The sequence below is a fragment of the Rattus rattus genome, chromosome 2, assembly GCF_011064425.1.
Source record: "Rattus rattus isolate New Zealand chromosome 2, Rrattus_CSIRO_v1, whole genome shotgun sequence".
NCBI lineage: Eukaryota > Metazoa > Chordata > Mammalia > Rodentia > Muridae > Rattus > Rattus rattus.
In genome coordinates, this window is record NC_046155.1 from 29,610,512 (window position 1) to 29,623,247 (window position 12,736).

The 12,736-nt window shown below is 43.3% G+C and overlaps 1 protein-coding gene across 2 annotated transcripts in view; it reads left to right on the top strand.

Annotated features, from left to right (window-relative positions):
• Positions 1 to 6,933: 6,933 nt before the first annotated feature.
• Ric1 (RIC1 homolog, RAB6A GEF complex partner 1) overlaps positions 6,934 to 12,736 on the top strand; it is a 90,749-nt gene continuing 84,946 nt past the window's right edge. For both annotated transcript variants that reach the window (XM_032891780.1, XM_032891779.1), the window contains exon 1: positions 6,934 to 7,294. In XM_032891780.1, coding sequence (XP_032747671.1) covers positions 7,151 to 7,294 — 144 coding nt within the window. In that variant the 5' untranslated portion in view covers positions 6,934 to 7,150. The remainder of the gene's footprint in view (positions 7,295 to 12,736) is intronic.

A 12,736-nucleotide genomic window follows, 5' to 3' on the forward strand; every position in this document is an offset into this window, starting at 1 on the left:
GAAATGCAAATCAAAACAACCCTGAGATTTCACCTCACACCAGTGAGAATGGCTAAGATCAAAAACTCAGGTGACAGCAGATGCTGGCGAGGATGTGGAGAAAGAGGAACACTCCTCCATTGTTGGTGGGATTGCAGACTGGTACAACCATTCTGGAAATCAGTCTGGAGGTTCCTCAGAAAATTGGACATTGAACTGCCTGAGGATCCAGCTATACCTCTCTTGGGCATATACCAAAAAGATGCCCCAACATATAAAAAAGACACGTGCTCCACGATGTTTATCGCAGCCTTATTTATAATAGCCAGAAGCTGAAAAGTTCCCAGATGCCCTTCAACAGAGGAATGGATACAGAAAATGTGGTTCATCTACACAATGGAATATTACTCAGCTATCAAAAACAACGACTTTATGAAATTCGTAGGCAAATGGTTGGAACTGGAAAATATCATCCTGAGTGAGCTAACCCAATCACAGAAAGACATACATGGTATGCACTCACTGATAAGTGGCTATTAGCCCAAATGCTTGAATTACCCTAGATCCCTAGAACAAATGAAACTCAAGACGGATGATCAAAATGTGAATGCTTCCTCCTTCTTTAAAAGGGAACAAGAATACCCCCTTGGCAGGAAGGGAGGCAAAGATTAAAACAGAGACTGAAGGAACACCCATTCAGAGCCTGCCCCACATGTGGCCCATACATACACAGCCACCCAATTAGACAAGATGGATGAAGCAAAGAAGTGCAGACCAACAGGGCGGATGTAGATGGCTCCTGAGAGACACAGCCAGAATACAGCAAATACAGAGGCGAATGCCAGCAGCAAACCACTGAACTGAGAATAGGACCCTGTTGAAGGAATCAGAAAAGAACTGGAAGAGCTTGAAGGGCTCGAGACCCCATATGTACAACAATGCCAAGCAACCAGAGCTTCCAGGGACTAAGCCACTACCTAAAAGACTATACATGGACTGACCCTGGACTCTGACCTCATAGGTAGCAATGAATATCCTAGTAAGAGCACCAGTGGAAGGGAAGCCCTGGGTCCTGTTAAAGACTGAACCCCCAGTGAACTAGACTTTTGGGGGGAGGGCGGCAATGGGGGGAGGGTGGGGAGGGGAACACCCATACGGAAGGGGAGGGGGGAGGGGGATGTTTGCCCGGAAACCGGGAAAGGGAATAACACTTGAAATGTATATAAAAATACTCGTTAAAAAAAAAAAAAAAAAAAAAAAAAAAAAAAGTTTGCCTTGGTCATGGTGTCTGTTCATAGCAGTAAAACCCTAACTAAGACAGTTGGGCATTGATTTGTTACTGTTATTACTGTCTTCAGTAAGATGGGGATATTAATCACAACAAAGTCATGGCTAATTCTTTGAATGAATATAAACTTGATGGTCAAACCTTAAAATTGATTTAAAAAAAAAAAAAAGGCAACACAGGAGGTTTTTCCCTGTGCAGGCAAGGTCAAAAGTAGAAATGACACCACCTATGCCTGCCACCGTTTTCTCTGGAGCACAGAAATACTTACCTTCCATTGCTTGAACAAGACACTGAAACATGAGATGAAGAATTTTATATTCAGTCTAATACTGAATTCTCTCCACTTTTTGATAAGAGCCTATGAGAAAGCTAACTTTACATAGGCACAGTAGGGCCTGGCAGGGAAAAGAGACTTGTTTATCACTTCCTCCCTGGCCTCCTAAGATATGCTTGGTGTTTCCAGTGCAATTCCAGCAAAATCAAAGTGCTTATCTGCACTAAACAATCTACTTAAAACTCTAGGAGAGATGGTGTTGAACGGTCCTTGCCTATCTTAAGAGGCAAGAAAAGAACTACAGCTATTTGAATCCAGACTAAAAGAAGCATTTGTGTATCCAATGGATCCTTGACTGACTTTGCGCTTACTTATGTTCTAAATTGTCTCCCACGGGTAGTATACCACAAGACAACAAACCTTTGGAACATAGATATTTACACCAGAAGGCCATGACTGGTTACTAACTGCTTACCTGACACTTCTTACTCAGTAAATCTGGGGAGGACCTGATGTTATTATATAGGTTTGATCTTTACTGCAATACATTATCCTTAACAATCCACTTTTAAAAAGTATTACAGAACCCTATGGGTTTTCAAAGTTCATTTGAAGATTACTGTGGAAGGAGAGGAAGTCATTCTCCGGCTGGAAAACTATGCAATTTTTCCTCATAGGAATTGAATTTGTGACCACAAAAATGGTCCAACCTTCTCCCATACTTATTTTTATTGATGCTCATCTAACGGAATAGGAGGGACTCATGGTCCAGATAGTCATCAAGTTATTAATACTTTTTTCAGCCCAACAGGTGGAACTGGCTGTTCTGATTCATCTATTTTGGTTAATTCATAGCCCCCTAAATATAATTTCAGATTCTGCTTATGTTATAGTATTGTCTCCAGCAGTAAACTCATTTTTGTGCACATGCTAACCTCCCTGCTTTCACTGCAGAAATGAGCTGGTGCATTAACCTGTCCTATTTTTACTTCTACAGAAGAAACTGGGGAGGGGTATGTGTCTGTCACTGCAGATGGATCCTACTGAAACATTATGGGTTCCTCTTCAATTCCTCCAGCCCTGGGCCATCAAGTTGGACAGTAAGGGGTGAGGAGACGGCGCAGCCATCAGAAAGATAGCAAATTCCCAGCTAAAGGGCAAAAGGAGATATCAACCATACCATCAGAGATCAAGCCTGCCCACCTGGGGCCAAGTTAAGATCCTATGTGCCAGGGGAGAAGTTACTTTACTAATGACTGGTGTTTATGCCTGGACCTTGGGACCATAATAGACTCATTCATCCATCGATGAAGGGATGGTTTAATTTTTCCTTGAGATTTAAATAACTTCCCATTTGCACGGGACATCGTAACGTGTATCCTATTAAAGGCAGATATGGGCTTATGTTCTACAAGATACTAGAACTACTAATCCTATGTGTCTCATTTCAAGCTAGTCTCTATTCTGATCGATATAATAATGCAATGTACTGGGCATAGTTTGGATCTCTGTTCTTGGTGGCAGAGAATCACACACAATGCTTTCACTGTTCTAACAAAACCTGCTTGCTTATAGGACACTCAGGCATCAAATGACATTTAGGTCTATCTACATCTCAAATCAGAACCACTCTGCATAACGTGGTATTAAAAAATGAAAAGGTGGAGGTGCTAGAACACAGTTCGAGAATGTGAGTGCCTAGTGCCTGTGAGAAAACAAGAGTCCGTGACCTGTTTTGTTTTGTTTTGTTTTGTTTTTTTCACAACACAGAATTGTCCTTGGAACGTGTTTTCATGTTCCTCCCAGGTGTAGCAGACAGGAGTGTTTACTTCCACTGTTATTCCTATGACTCTATGGAAAAAAATGTTTTTTGCCATACGTGTCTTGTCCTTGTGATGAACACCTTACTCATGTGAGTCTTCCTAACCCTCAGAGTATAAACTACCTGATTCTCTGAATAAAGTTGGCTATTGCACGAGACTTTCGTCTGCTTCTTTTTTGGGCTCCATTCTCCCAGGTTCATGCTGCCAACTGGAGCAGTGATCAGGGAAGCTTTTGGCCTTTGGGAGTCTGTCCAGACCACGAATCACTCAGTCTACAGCTGGAATTAATTTCAGAGCTCCAGGTCGAATCCGAATCTTTCCCCTATGCTGTAATATTTTCAATTAAATCTCTGGCAAAAATTGAAAGATAAAGTGGAGAGAGAATAACATAATGAATTCCCAAGAATTCATCATCCAGCTTGAGTAACCTCAGAGCAATCCTGTTTCGTGTCTATTACTTACTTTCTCATGTACCCTGATCACTTCCATGTTGTTTTAAAGCAAAACGCACCTCAGTTACCAGTCTGCAGAAAGTACAAGTAGTGAGTCCACCCCAGAAGCAAGTGCACGTGGTACAGTGTAGTAAAACAGATGCTAAGGCATAATGAAGAGCCACAAACCCCATCAGTGCTTAGCATCAGAGGCTCTTATGGGGGTCCCCAGACAGTACAAGTGGGATGCTTAAAACCAAAATCTAGGGGTTGGGAATTTAGCTCAGTGGTAGAGCGCTTGCCTAGCAAGCGCAAGGCCCTGGGTTCGGTCCCCAACTCCAAAAAAAGAACCAAAAAACAAAACAAACAAAGAAAAACAAAAACAAAATCTATCTGTGGATTTGTCTCAAAAGCCTGAGACTACATGCGAATACACAGAGCCTACTTTTAATCCGGTCACTAATTATTTTCTACTAATCCTTCTCTCGTTACTCTTGAGCCAGTGCCTGAAACTCCACATTACTGTATTGCTATCTTTGATTTGCCAGTGGTGCACAGCCCTACTTGAAGCAAGTCAAGTGGAACATTTCAACCATTAACGAGGTTACTATTTATAAATAGTCTTATTATGCAAGTAACATGAATTCCTTAAACATAATTTGGAGAGATACAAAAAAAGCCCAAAGGAAATATATCAAATGCCTACACTTAAAGGGATTTTGAAAACATCAATATTTTGTTATATTTTTTCTTTTTGTTAAAACGTGTTTTTTTCATAAGCATAGAATATTTCATAAAATATGTGTAAACCATTTCTATTACTTCATAATACAGTTAACATACTTTTATTTATAAGACATTTTCCAACATAATTTTATTTTTATAAAATATGCCATCCTAAGTAAAGACAGCTCTATTTTTTGGAGGAAATCTATATTTTTCTTCTGTGGTGTATCACGTGTGTAAGAGTGTGTTTATTGGGGGTTGGGAATTTAGCTCAGTGGTAGAGCACTTGACTAGCAAGCACAAGGCTCTGGGTTCGGTCCCCAGCTCCAAAGGGGGGAAAAAAAAAAAGAGTGTGTTTATTTACCCATTAGGTCAGGCTGGCTTGGAATTTATAATTCTTGTGTCCTTCTTTCAAGTACAGGGATTGCAGGAGTATTAGAGTTCTCTAGAAGAACAGAACTTATAGAATGAAACTATATCTGTCCATCCATCCATCCATCCATCCATCCATCCATCTATCTATATCCATCTATATCCATCTATCTGAGATTCACTAGAATGCCTTACAGGCTGTGATCCAGCTAGTTCAACACTTGCTGTCTAACAAGGCAAGATCTAAGAATCAGTAGTTGTTCAGTCCATAAGGCTGGATGTCTCAGCTGGTCTTCAGTATACACCAGAGTCCCAAAAGAAGGAGGCTCTAATTTCATCGAAGGAACAGATGTGCCAGTGAGAGCAAGAACAAACAGGAAGAGAGCAAAAACTCCTATCTTCCTGTATACAGGCTGCCAACAGAAGCTGTAGCCTAGAGTCCTACCTCAGAAGATCCAGATTAGAAGTGGGTCTTCCAACTTCGAATGCCTTAATAAAAAAAAATCCCTCACACGTGTACCCAGCCACTTCCATTTTAATTCCAGATGTAGTGAAAAGCTGACTACCAAGGATAGCCAATACAATAGGTTTCCATAGTGCCTGGCTTATGAGGTATATTTTAAGGCGAAAACGTGTCTCCCTAGAAAATAATGTAGTGGGGTCTGGATATCCGTCTCTCTCTCCATGCACACACCATATAGTGGCACTAGTCTTTATGGAAATTTTATCGACCTATCCTCCAATACAGTTTATAGACACATGTGTTTCCACGAACCCTGATCAAGAATATTCCTTATAAGAAAAAAGTTAAGGGCTGGAAAGATGGCGCAGTGGTTAAGAGCACTGGCTGCTCTTCCAGAGGTCCTGAGTTCAATTCCCAGCAACCACATGGTGGCTCACAACCATCTGTAATGGGATTTGATGCCTTCTTCTGGTGTGTCTGAAGACAGCTACAGTGTACTCGTATACATACAATAAACAAATCTTTAAAAAAAAGTTTGATAGATAGAAAAAATAGTATTTTTTCATCTAAAAAGTACTGTCCAGGTCTGCCCTGCTTAAGACATTCCAGGGATGCTGTGTTGGCCTATGGGACACACCAGGACAGCCTCTAGGAGACCCTTTGGGCACAAAAGGCTGGTGAGCAGTGTGGCATTATCTTTAGTCAACTTCTAGGAAAAGCAAGTGTTAAAACAATTACGGAAAGTTACATTGTTATACAAATCCGGATTGTTACTGTTTGTTGCTGTTCCTTTTAAACATTGAAAAAGTAACAAAAAGCTGTAGCTATTTTTAAGGTTCCAGGTCCAAAAGTTGAGCAACTCACGCGCGCGCACGCGCTCTCTCTCTCTCCAGTCGGCTCCAACTCAAAAACTAAGCCCATTTTTTTTTCCCAGAACAGTTTCCTGGGGCTGCAAAAGGCACCATCTGGCTTCGTCTAGCATTAATAACTGCTAGACAGGCAGACAGATGCAAACTGAATTATAAATGTATACTGTACTAGACGTAGAACTCCTGAAGACAAGACTAAAGCACTTTTGGGCTACGCAGTTTAGTGACTGAATTAAAGAGCCTGCCTAGAATGTAAGCTCTGTGAGGCCAGGGACATCAACAGCTCTCACTTTAAACCGCAGCACACAAAAGATCTGTCGGTACAGACTCGAACCCCAGCCTTGGAGTCGCAGAGACCCAGCTCCAAGCTCAGCCCGGGTGTCACGTGACGCGCGCTCCGCTCGGCCCGCCCCTTTCAGCCCGGGAGGTCGCGCCAATCCAGGGGAAGTGCAAGTGGGCCCGGCCGCTCCGGCCATCACTGACCGAGCCTGTCGCCTCATCCCGGTCTCCAGCTCCACGGTCCAGGTCGCCAGCAAGGCAGACCGAGCAGTCACATCGAGCCCAGCGGCCTGCGTTCTGACGCGGGGCGGTCTCAGGGAGCCGGGCGGAGCCTCAGGAGCCTCCCCGCGCCGTGCGGCGTGCTGACGCGAGCAGCGAGCGGGGCGGGCCGGCCTGGGCTCCTCCCGCCGCGGGCCCACTGGCCGCCCGCCTCCCCCACCCTCGGCGGGTCAGCGTCCGAGACTGCGTCGCGCAGCATCGCGTCGGCCCGGCCCGGCCCGGCCCCCGGGCAGATGCCCCGAGTTGCCGCTGTCGCCGCCGCCGACTCCGCCGGTGGCGGTGTGGGAGGTGGGCGCCTGGCCCGGGGCCGCCGAGCGTGACAGACGCGGCCGGGGCCGCCGGGGGCTGTCGGGGCCGCGCGCGGACCATGTATTTCCTAAGCGGCTGGCCCAAGAGGCTGCTCTGCGCGCCGCGGAGCCCGGCCGAGGCGCCGCTCCATGTCCAGTCTGACCCTCGGAGAGCGTTCTTCGCCGTGCTGGCCCCGGCCCGCCTCAGCATCTGGTACAGCCGAGTAAGTAGGCGCCGCCGTCCCGACTTCCCCCGAGCGGCCCCTGTCCGGTCCCGACTTCCCCCGAGAGGCCCGGATCTAGTCCCCACTCTTCCCCGAGCGACCCTGGCCCCGTCCTGACTCCCTCCGAACGACCACCGTCCGGTCCCGACTAACCCCGGGCGACCCCGGAACCGTCCTGATTGCCCCCAAGTGACCCTGGAACTGGCGCGTCTACGGCCGAGCGACCCCTGACCGCTTCCGACTTTCCCCGAGCGACCCAGGCCAGTCGGGACTCCCTCCGGGCGACGGTGGTCCGGTCCCAACTACGCCGGAACCACCTCCGCCGGTCCTGCCTTTCCCCGAGCGACCCTCGCCCTCGGGATGGAGCCACGCGCGGGCAGTCTCCACAGCACCCCTGTCCCCGCGTGGCACCCACAGCCGCGCGCCAGGCCCGGAGCTCCCCTGGCCGAGCCCAGACCTGCCTGCCTCTCTGCCCCCATTGCCGCCGAGCCGATCTGTTGGAACGTCCCCCAGCACTCCCGGCAGCTGTGGCGTCCCAGCTCCCCCCTGCTTTAAAGGTCGTTGTTTAGTGGAGTTCCGGAAAGCCTGTTGGTCTTTACCCAGTGTCAGAATTTACAGTCCTGTTGTGTGTGAACTGATTTCTAAAAACTTAAGACTTGTTGGGTTTGAGTGTAGATGTCTGGTAACTTAGCTCCAGGTCTTCCCCCATACATCACGGACTCCAGACCTTTTCTTGGCTGCTCTTGGACTCTGGAGAGCTGCTGGGATAGTGGAGAGCCGAGGAGCTCACATCTGTCTGCGCAGCACCTGGAAATAATAAGGCTTGGGGAGAGCATGGGGTCAGAATTCTTTGCTTTCAGTCCTGGCGTGTTTTCTTTTTTTTTTCTCCGGTGTCTTGAGTTTTGAGTAGATAAGAGAATTAACTTGAGAAGTGAGGGGTGAGTGGGCTAGCCCCCGTCCGGTCTTTGTTGCGCCTGAATATCTGTCTGTAAAAATTACAGAAGTCTGAGTTTAAGATTGCCCCCTCCCCATTCAAAGAGACAGTACTAATCGATGTCAGTGTGATGGTCTTCTTGAAAAGAGACTAGAGGTTGGTTGACCTTGCCCTTGCTAGATAATATGAAACACTGGTTTTGGTTCGGTTAAACCCTTTAGATCTCTGCTTATTACCACGGAGTGCTGATAATGTCCTTGACTGTCCTCACACACAGCTGTGGTAAAACCGATGCTAGAATTTAAGTAATTTAGGTTTCTCTTTTACTGTTACCTAGTTAGGCTGTAAATCAGACTATTTGTCACTAGGTTTTGGCTGATCCAATTAATTTTCAGAAAGGTATCAGAAAACCGCAGGCTACTAAACAGTTACAGCATCAGCAATATGATACTCAGATCTGTGCTTAATTAAAAATTTAAATATAGAGAGGGGGAGAAAAAAATTTAAATATGTGCGTTATATATACAAGTTGGTATCTAAGTGAGATCCATTTTCAACATATGTGGCAGTTGAACAACTTTTATTTAGTGTAACTATTTAAAGTTAATGGTTGTTTGGAAGAGCATAGTTAGAAGTTGAATTTTACATTGTTTTCTAATTTTAGTAGTTTTGTTTGAATCTAACACTTTGTAAAACCTAACATTTTAATTATTTTAACCTCAAAAGATACAAATCTGATTTATGTAAGTTTGGCATGGTAGGCCAGATCACTTTCTTTCCCCTCACCTCCCCCTGAAAGGAACATTAAGATGAGTCTCAGTTGTCTTAGGGACATTGTGGTGTGTGTTAGATGCAGTGTTATGGAATTTGAGCATCCCCTACTCATTTCCTTCAAACTCCCTCTCTACACTCCTGAGTTTCACGAAAGTATTTTGGTTACTACTGATCTCTAGTGTGTAGAACTTAGAATTTTACATACATACAAAACAACACATCACACATAGGGAAATAAAACTTTTTCAGAGGGTAGATTTCAGGGAATATATGGGTTCAGAGGCATGAAGTGATGTGAATTTCTAGACTACCGTAGGGAGCCTAAGGGCACTCTAGATTTACATGCTGGTTAACCTGAAACTCTGAGCACAAGCCTTGCTACTTAGAAAATCAGGCTTAAATGAGCAGATTCTAAGGTCTGATTATGTGACTAGGTGAGTGGGGAACAGTGCCAGGCTCTACCTGCCAAATCTTCTCTTGAGATATATGCTTGTAGCTTTTCTTACCCTGTGAGAACATTCAATTTAATTTTCTCATTTCCAAACTTTACAACGCAGTGTTTAGGTTACAAAAGCAAAACTATCTCTAGGTAAATCAAAGAGGCTATCACTTAAACCCATAATTTGGAATGGATTGGTTTAAAATATCTTAATTGAGAATATGAGTGTTGATTTTATTCATTTATTTTATTTTTTTTTTAAAGATTTTATTTATTTTATGTGAGTACACTGTTGCTGTCTTCATGCACACCAGAAGAGGGCATCAGATCCCATTACAGATGGTTGTGAGCCACCATGTGGTTGCTGGGAATTGAACTCAGGACCTCTAGGAAGAGCAGTCAGTGCTCTTAATCACTGAGCCATCTCTCCAGCCCCTATTTTATTTTTTAAACTGTTAAGTTCTAAAGGGATCTACAGAGTTGAAGTAAAATGTCACTTTAGGACATTTGAAGGCAGAGAGACTGACTAAAAAAGAGAAGAATAATTAGATTTTGCTTGTTTGAAATTTTGTTAGTACTCAGTAAAGTAAAGATGCATAAGAAAAAAGTAGTTTTAAAAGAGAAAACCGGGGGCTGGAGAGATGGCTGAGCACTGACTGCTCTTCCCAGGGTCCTGAGTTCAATTCCCAGCAACCACATGGTGGCTCACAACCATCTGTAATGGGATCTGATGTCCTCTTCTGGTGTGTCTGAAGATAGATACAGTGTGCTCACATAAAATAAACAAATAAATAAATCTTTAAAAAAAGAGAGCGAGAAAACTGACTTTGAAAGAAATGTTTGTTTAGTCTCAACTGGTTATTTGCTTGTCTGAAAAAGTTGCTATATGTGAAATTTTGGTTACCCATGAGACTATGGGAACAGACTAAAATCTCTAAAAATAACAGTACATTTTATGGGTCTTCTAGTAAACTTTTATGAACCACTTATAGCTAGCTACCTTTATTATGTACTAAATTGTTATTTGGCATTCCAGTGTTTTAGAGTCATATCTGTCCAGAGTAATTTTTTAGCCAAATTTGAAAGACACATGTTAGTGCTGTTTGGTTTGTTTATAAACAAACATTTCTATAGATATCCACTTCACTTTTTGATAATTAAAATAGCACATTTCATCACTAAATTGGGTTTATTGCTTGGTTTTCAGTGTGATGTTGTAGTAGAGGTTTGCCCTTTGGACACTGTTACTCTAATTCAGGGTTCTGAAACCTAGGCCAGGGGCCAGCCAGGCCTGAACCCATGGCTCAGTGGGAAGAGCGCTCTGTCCCTAGTCACGTAGTAATAGGAGAGAGTCACTCCTGCAGGTCGTTCTCACCCTCATGCTTGCGCCATGCATGTGTGCCTGCACACCCACACATAAACCCACTAAACAAACAAACAACAAACAAGTAAATAATTTAAAAACCTACCGAAGTCTATAATAGTGTTACCTATACTTTTTGAAGCCCTAAGTGTCTGTTTTTGTTTGTTTGTTTGTTTGTTTGTTTGTTTTTAAATATTTAGAATGTGGCTTGGTGGCTCCCTCCTGTCATCCAAGCACTTGAGATTGGGAGGATGAGGCAGGAAATGCTGTGAATTTGAGGTCAGCCTGGGCTAGCTAAGACCTTGTCAAAGAAAAGGAAGGAGGGCTGGAAGGACGAGGTAAGTGAAAAACAAAAGAAAGAAAGATTTAGAATATATGTTAGGATGAGGCGATAGAGGTGGGGCTTCATGGATGGGACAGTATATTTCTACAAGAGTATTGTAGGAAGAGTATTGTCAGCTTTGGGGTTATAGCTGCTCCCTGAGATGAGCATTGTTAGAGGTGAACTGCGTTTTGTAGTATAACGAGGACCGTGGATGCTCTTTTAGTAGACTCCTTAACTGTAACTATGAACGACTATATATGTGAACCTTAAAATACTTAGGATGTTTCCATTCTGAATTAGATATGTACTCATCTAAATTTTCAGGTCACTGATTTCAAAACATTTAAATTACTTTCAGAAGTTTTTGAATAGTAGTTGGAAAGGATAGCATAAATAGCAGCACATGAAAGCAGTGATGATGCCTACTATATAGAGAAAATATTTTGCCCCATGAAGTATGTTAATGTGATTCGTGAAAGCCTTCTGTTGTTAGTTTTTTCTGAGACAGAGTTTCACTATGCATCACTGGCTGAACTGGAACTCACCATCACACCCAGAGAATGAAAGTCTTTTGAGTTACCACTGTGGGTTGCTAATAAAAAGTTAAGTTGGCAAATCACCACTATCTCATATATAATGTATTTGAGTATCCCTGAGCGGAAACTTGTATTTCTGTTTATGCGTGCTAATAGTGAAAAATCCCTGTTAATGTGTACATGGAAAGCACAGTAAAGGAGATGTCTCAAGAACCAAGCCGTAAGTACGTAATTAGCTGCATTCCTCAGGAGGGCTGTTTAATTTCTATCTCCTCTTTTCTAACAGTCACATTTCAGCTCTATTCTGTTACTGCCTTCAGAGACCTTCCTTATAAATCCACATGTCTGAAAGTCTTCTAGGGTTCACTTTTTGTTAAGGAATAAAGTTCAAACTTCTTACTTTGATATGCGAGCCACTCCTGTCCTGGAATGTTCTCTTGCCTCATGTCTGATTATTAGTATATTACCTATCCTTCAGCTTCTGTTGCAATACCTCTTTCTCTGTGAGTCATTGTTACCTGCCATAACTGGAAGGGTTCATATATTGATGAAGTACTATTTTGGGGTTTTTTTCCTCCTAGCTTTATTGAAGTATATATATATGACAAAAATTGTAATACTTATGAGATATGGTAAAATGTTTTATATACATGTGTAGTGATTGCTGTAATCAGGCTAGTAAGCATGGCCACCACCTCACATAGTTCTTTTATGTGTGATGGAAACACTTAAGATCTACCTCTGGCTATAGAAATAGCCTGGTGGTTATAAGCTCTTGGAGGGGACCCAGGCTCAGTAAATGTGCTGACGATGCTCTCTTTTGATCTCTATGGGCATAGGGTGCCCATATATACATACATGTAGGCACACACTCATACATATTAAAAAGTCTCTTGGGCCTCTCTGACCTACACACACATATTATAGCACATGCATGGTCCCCGCCCAACATACATATTACTATTGTATAATGATGATGATGATGATGATCAAATTTCAAGTGTGTGTATATATATATCACAGGATTCCCTTTAATATCCCATTGTATCCACACCACATTTCCTTTATCAG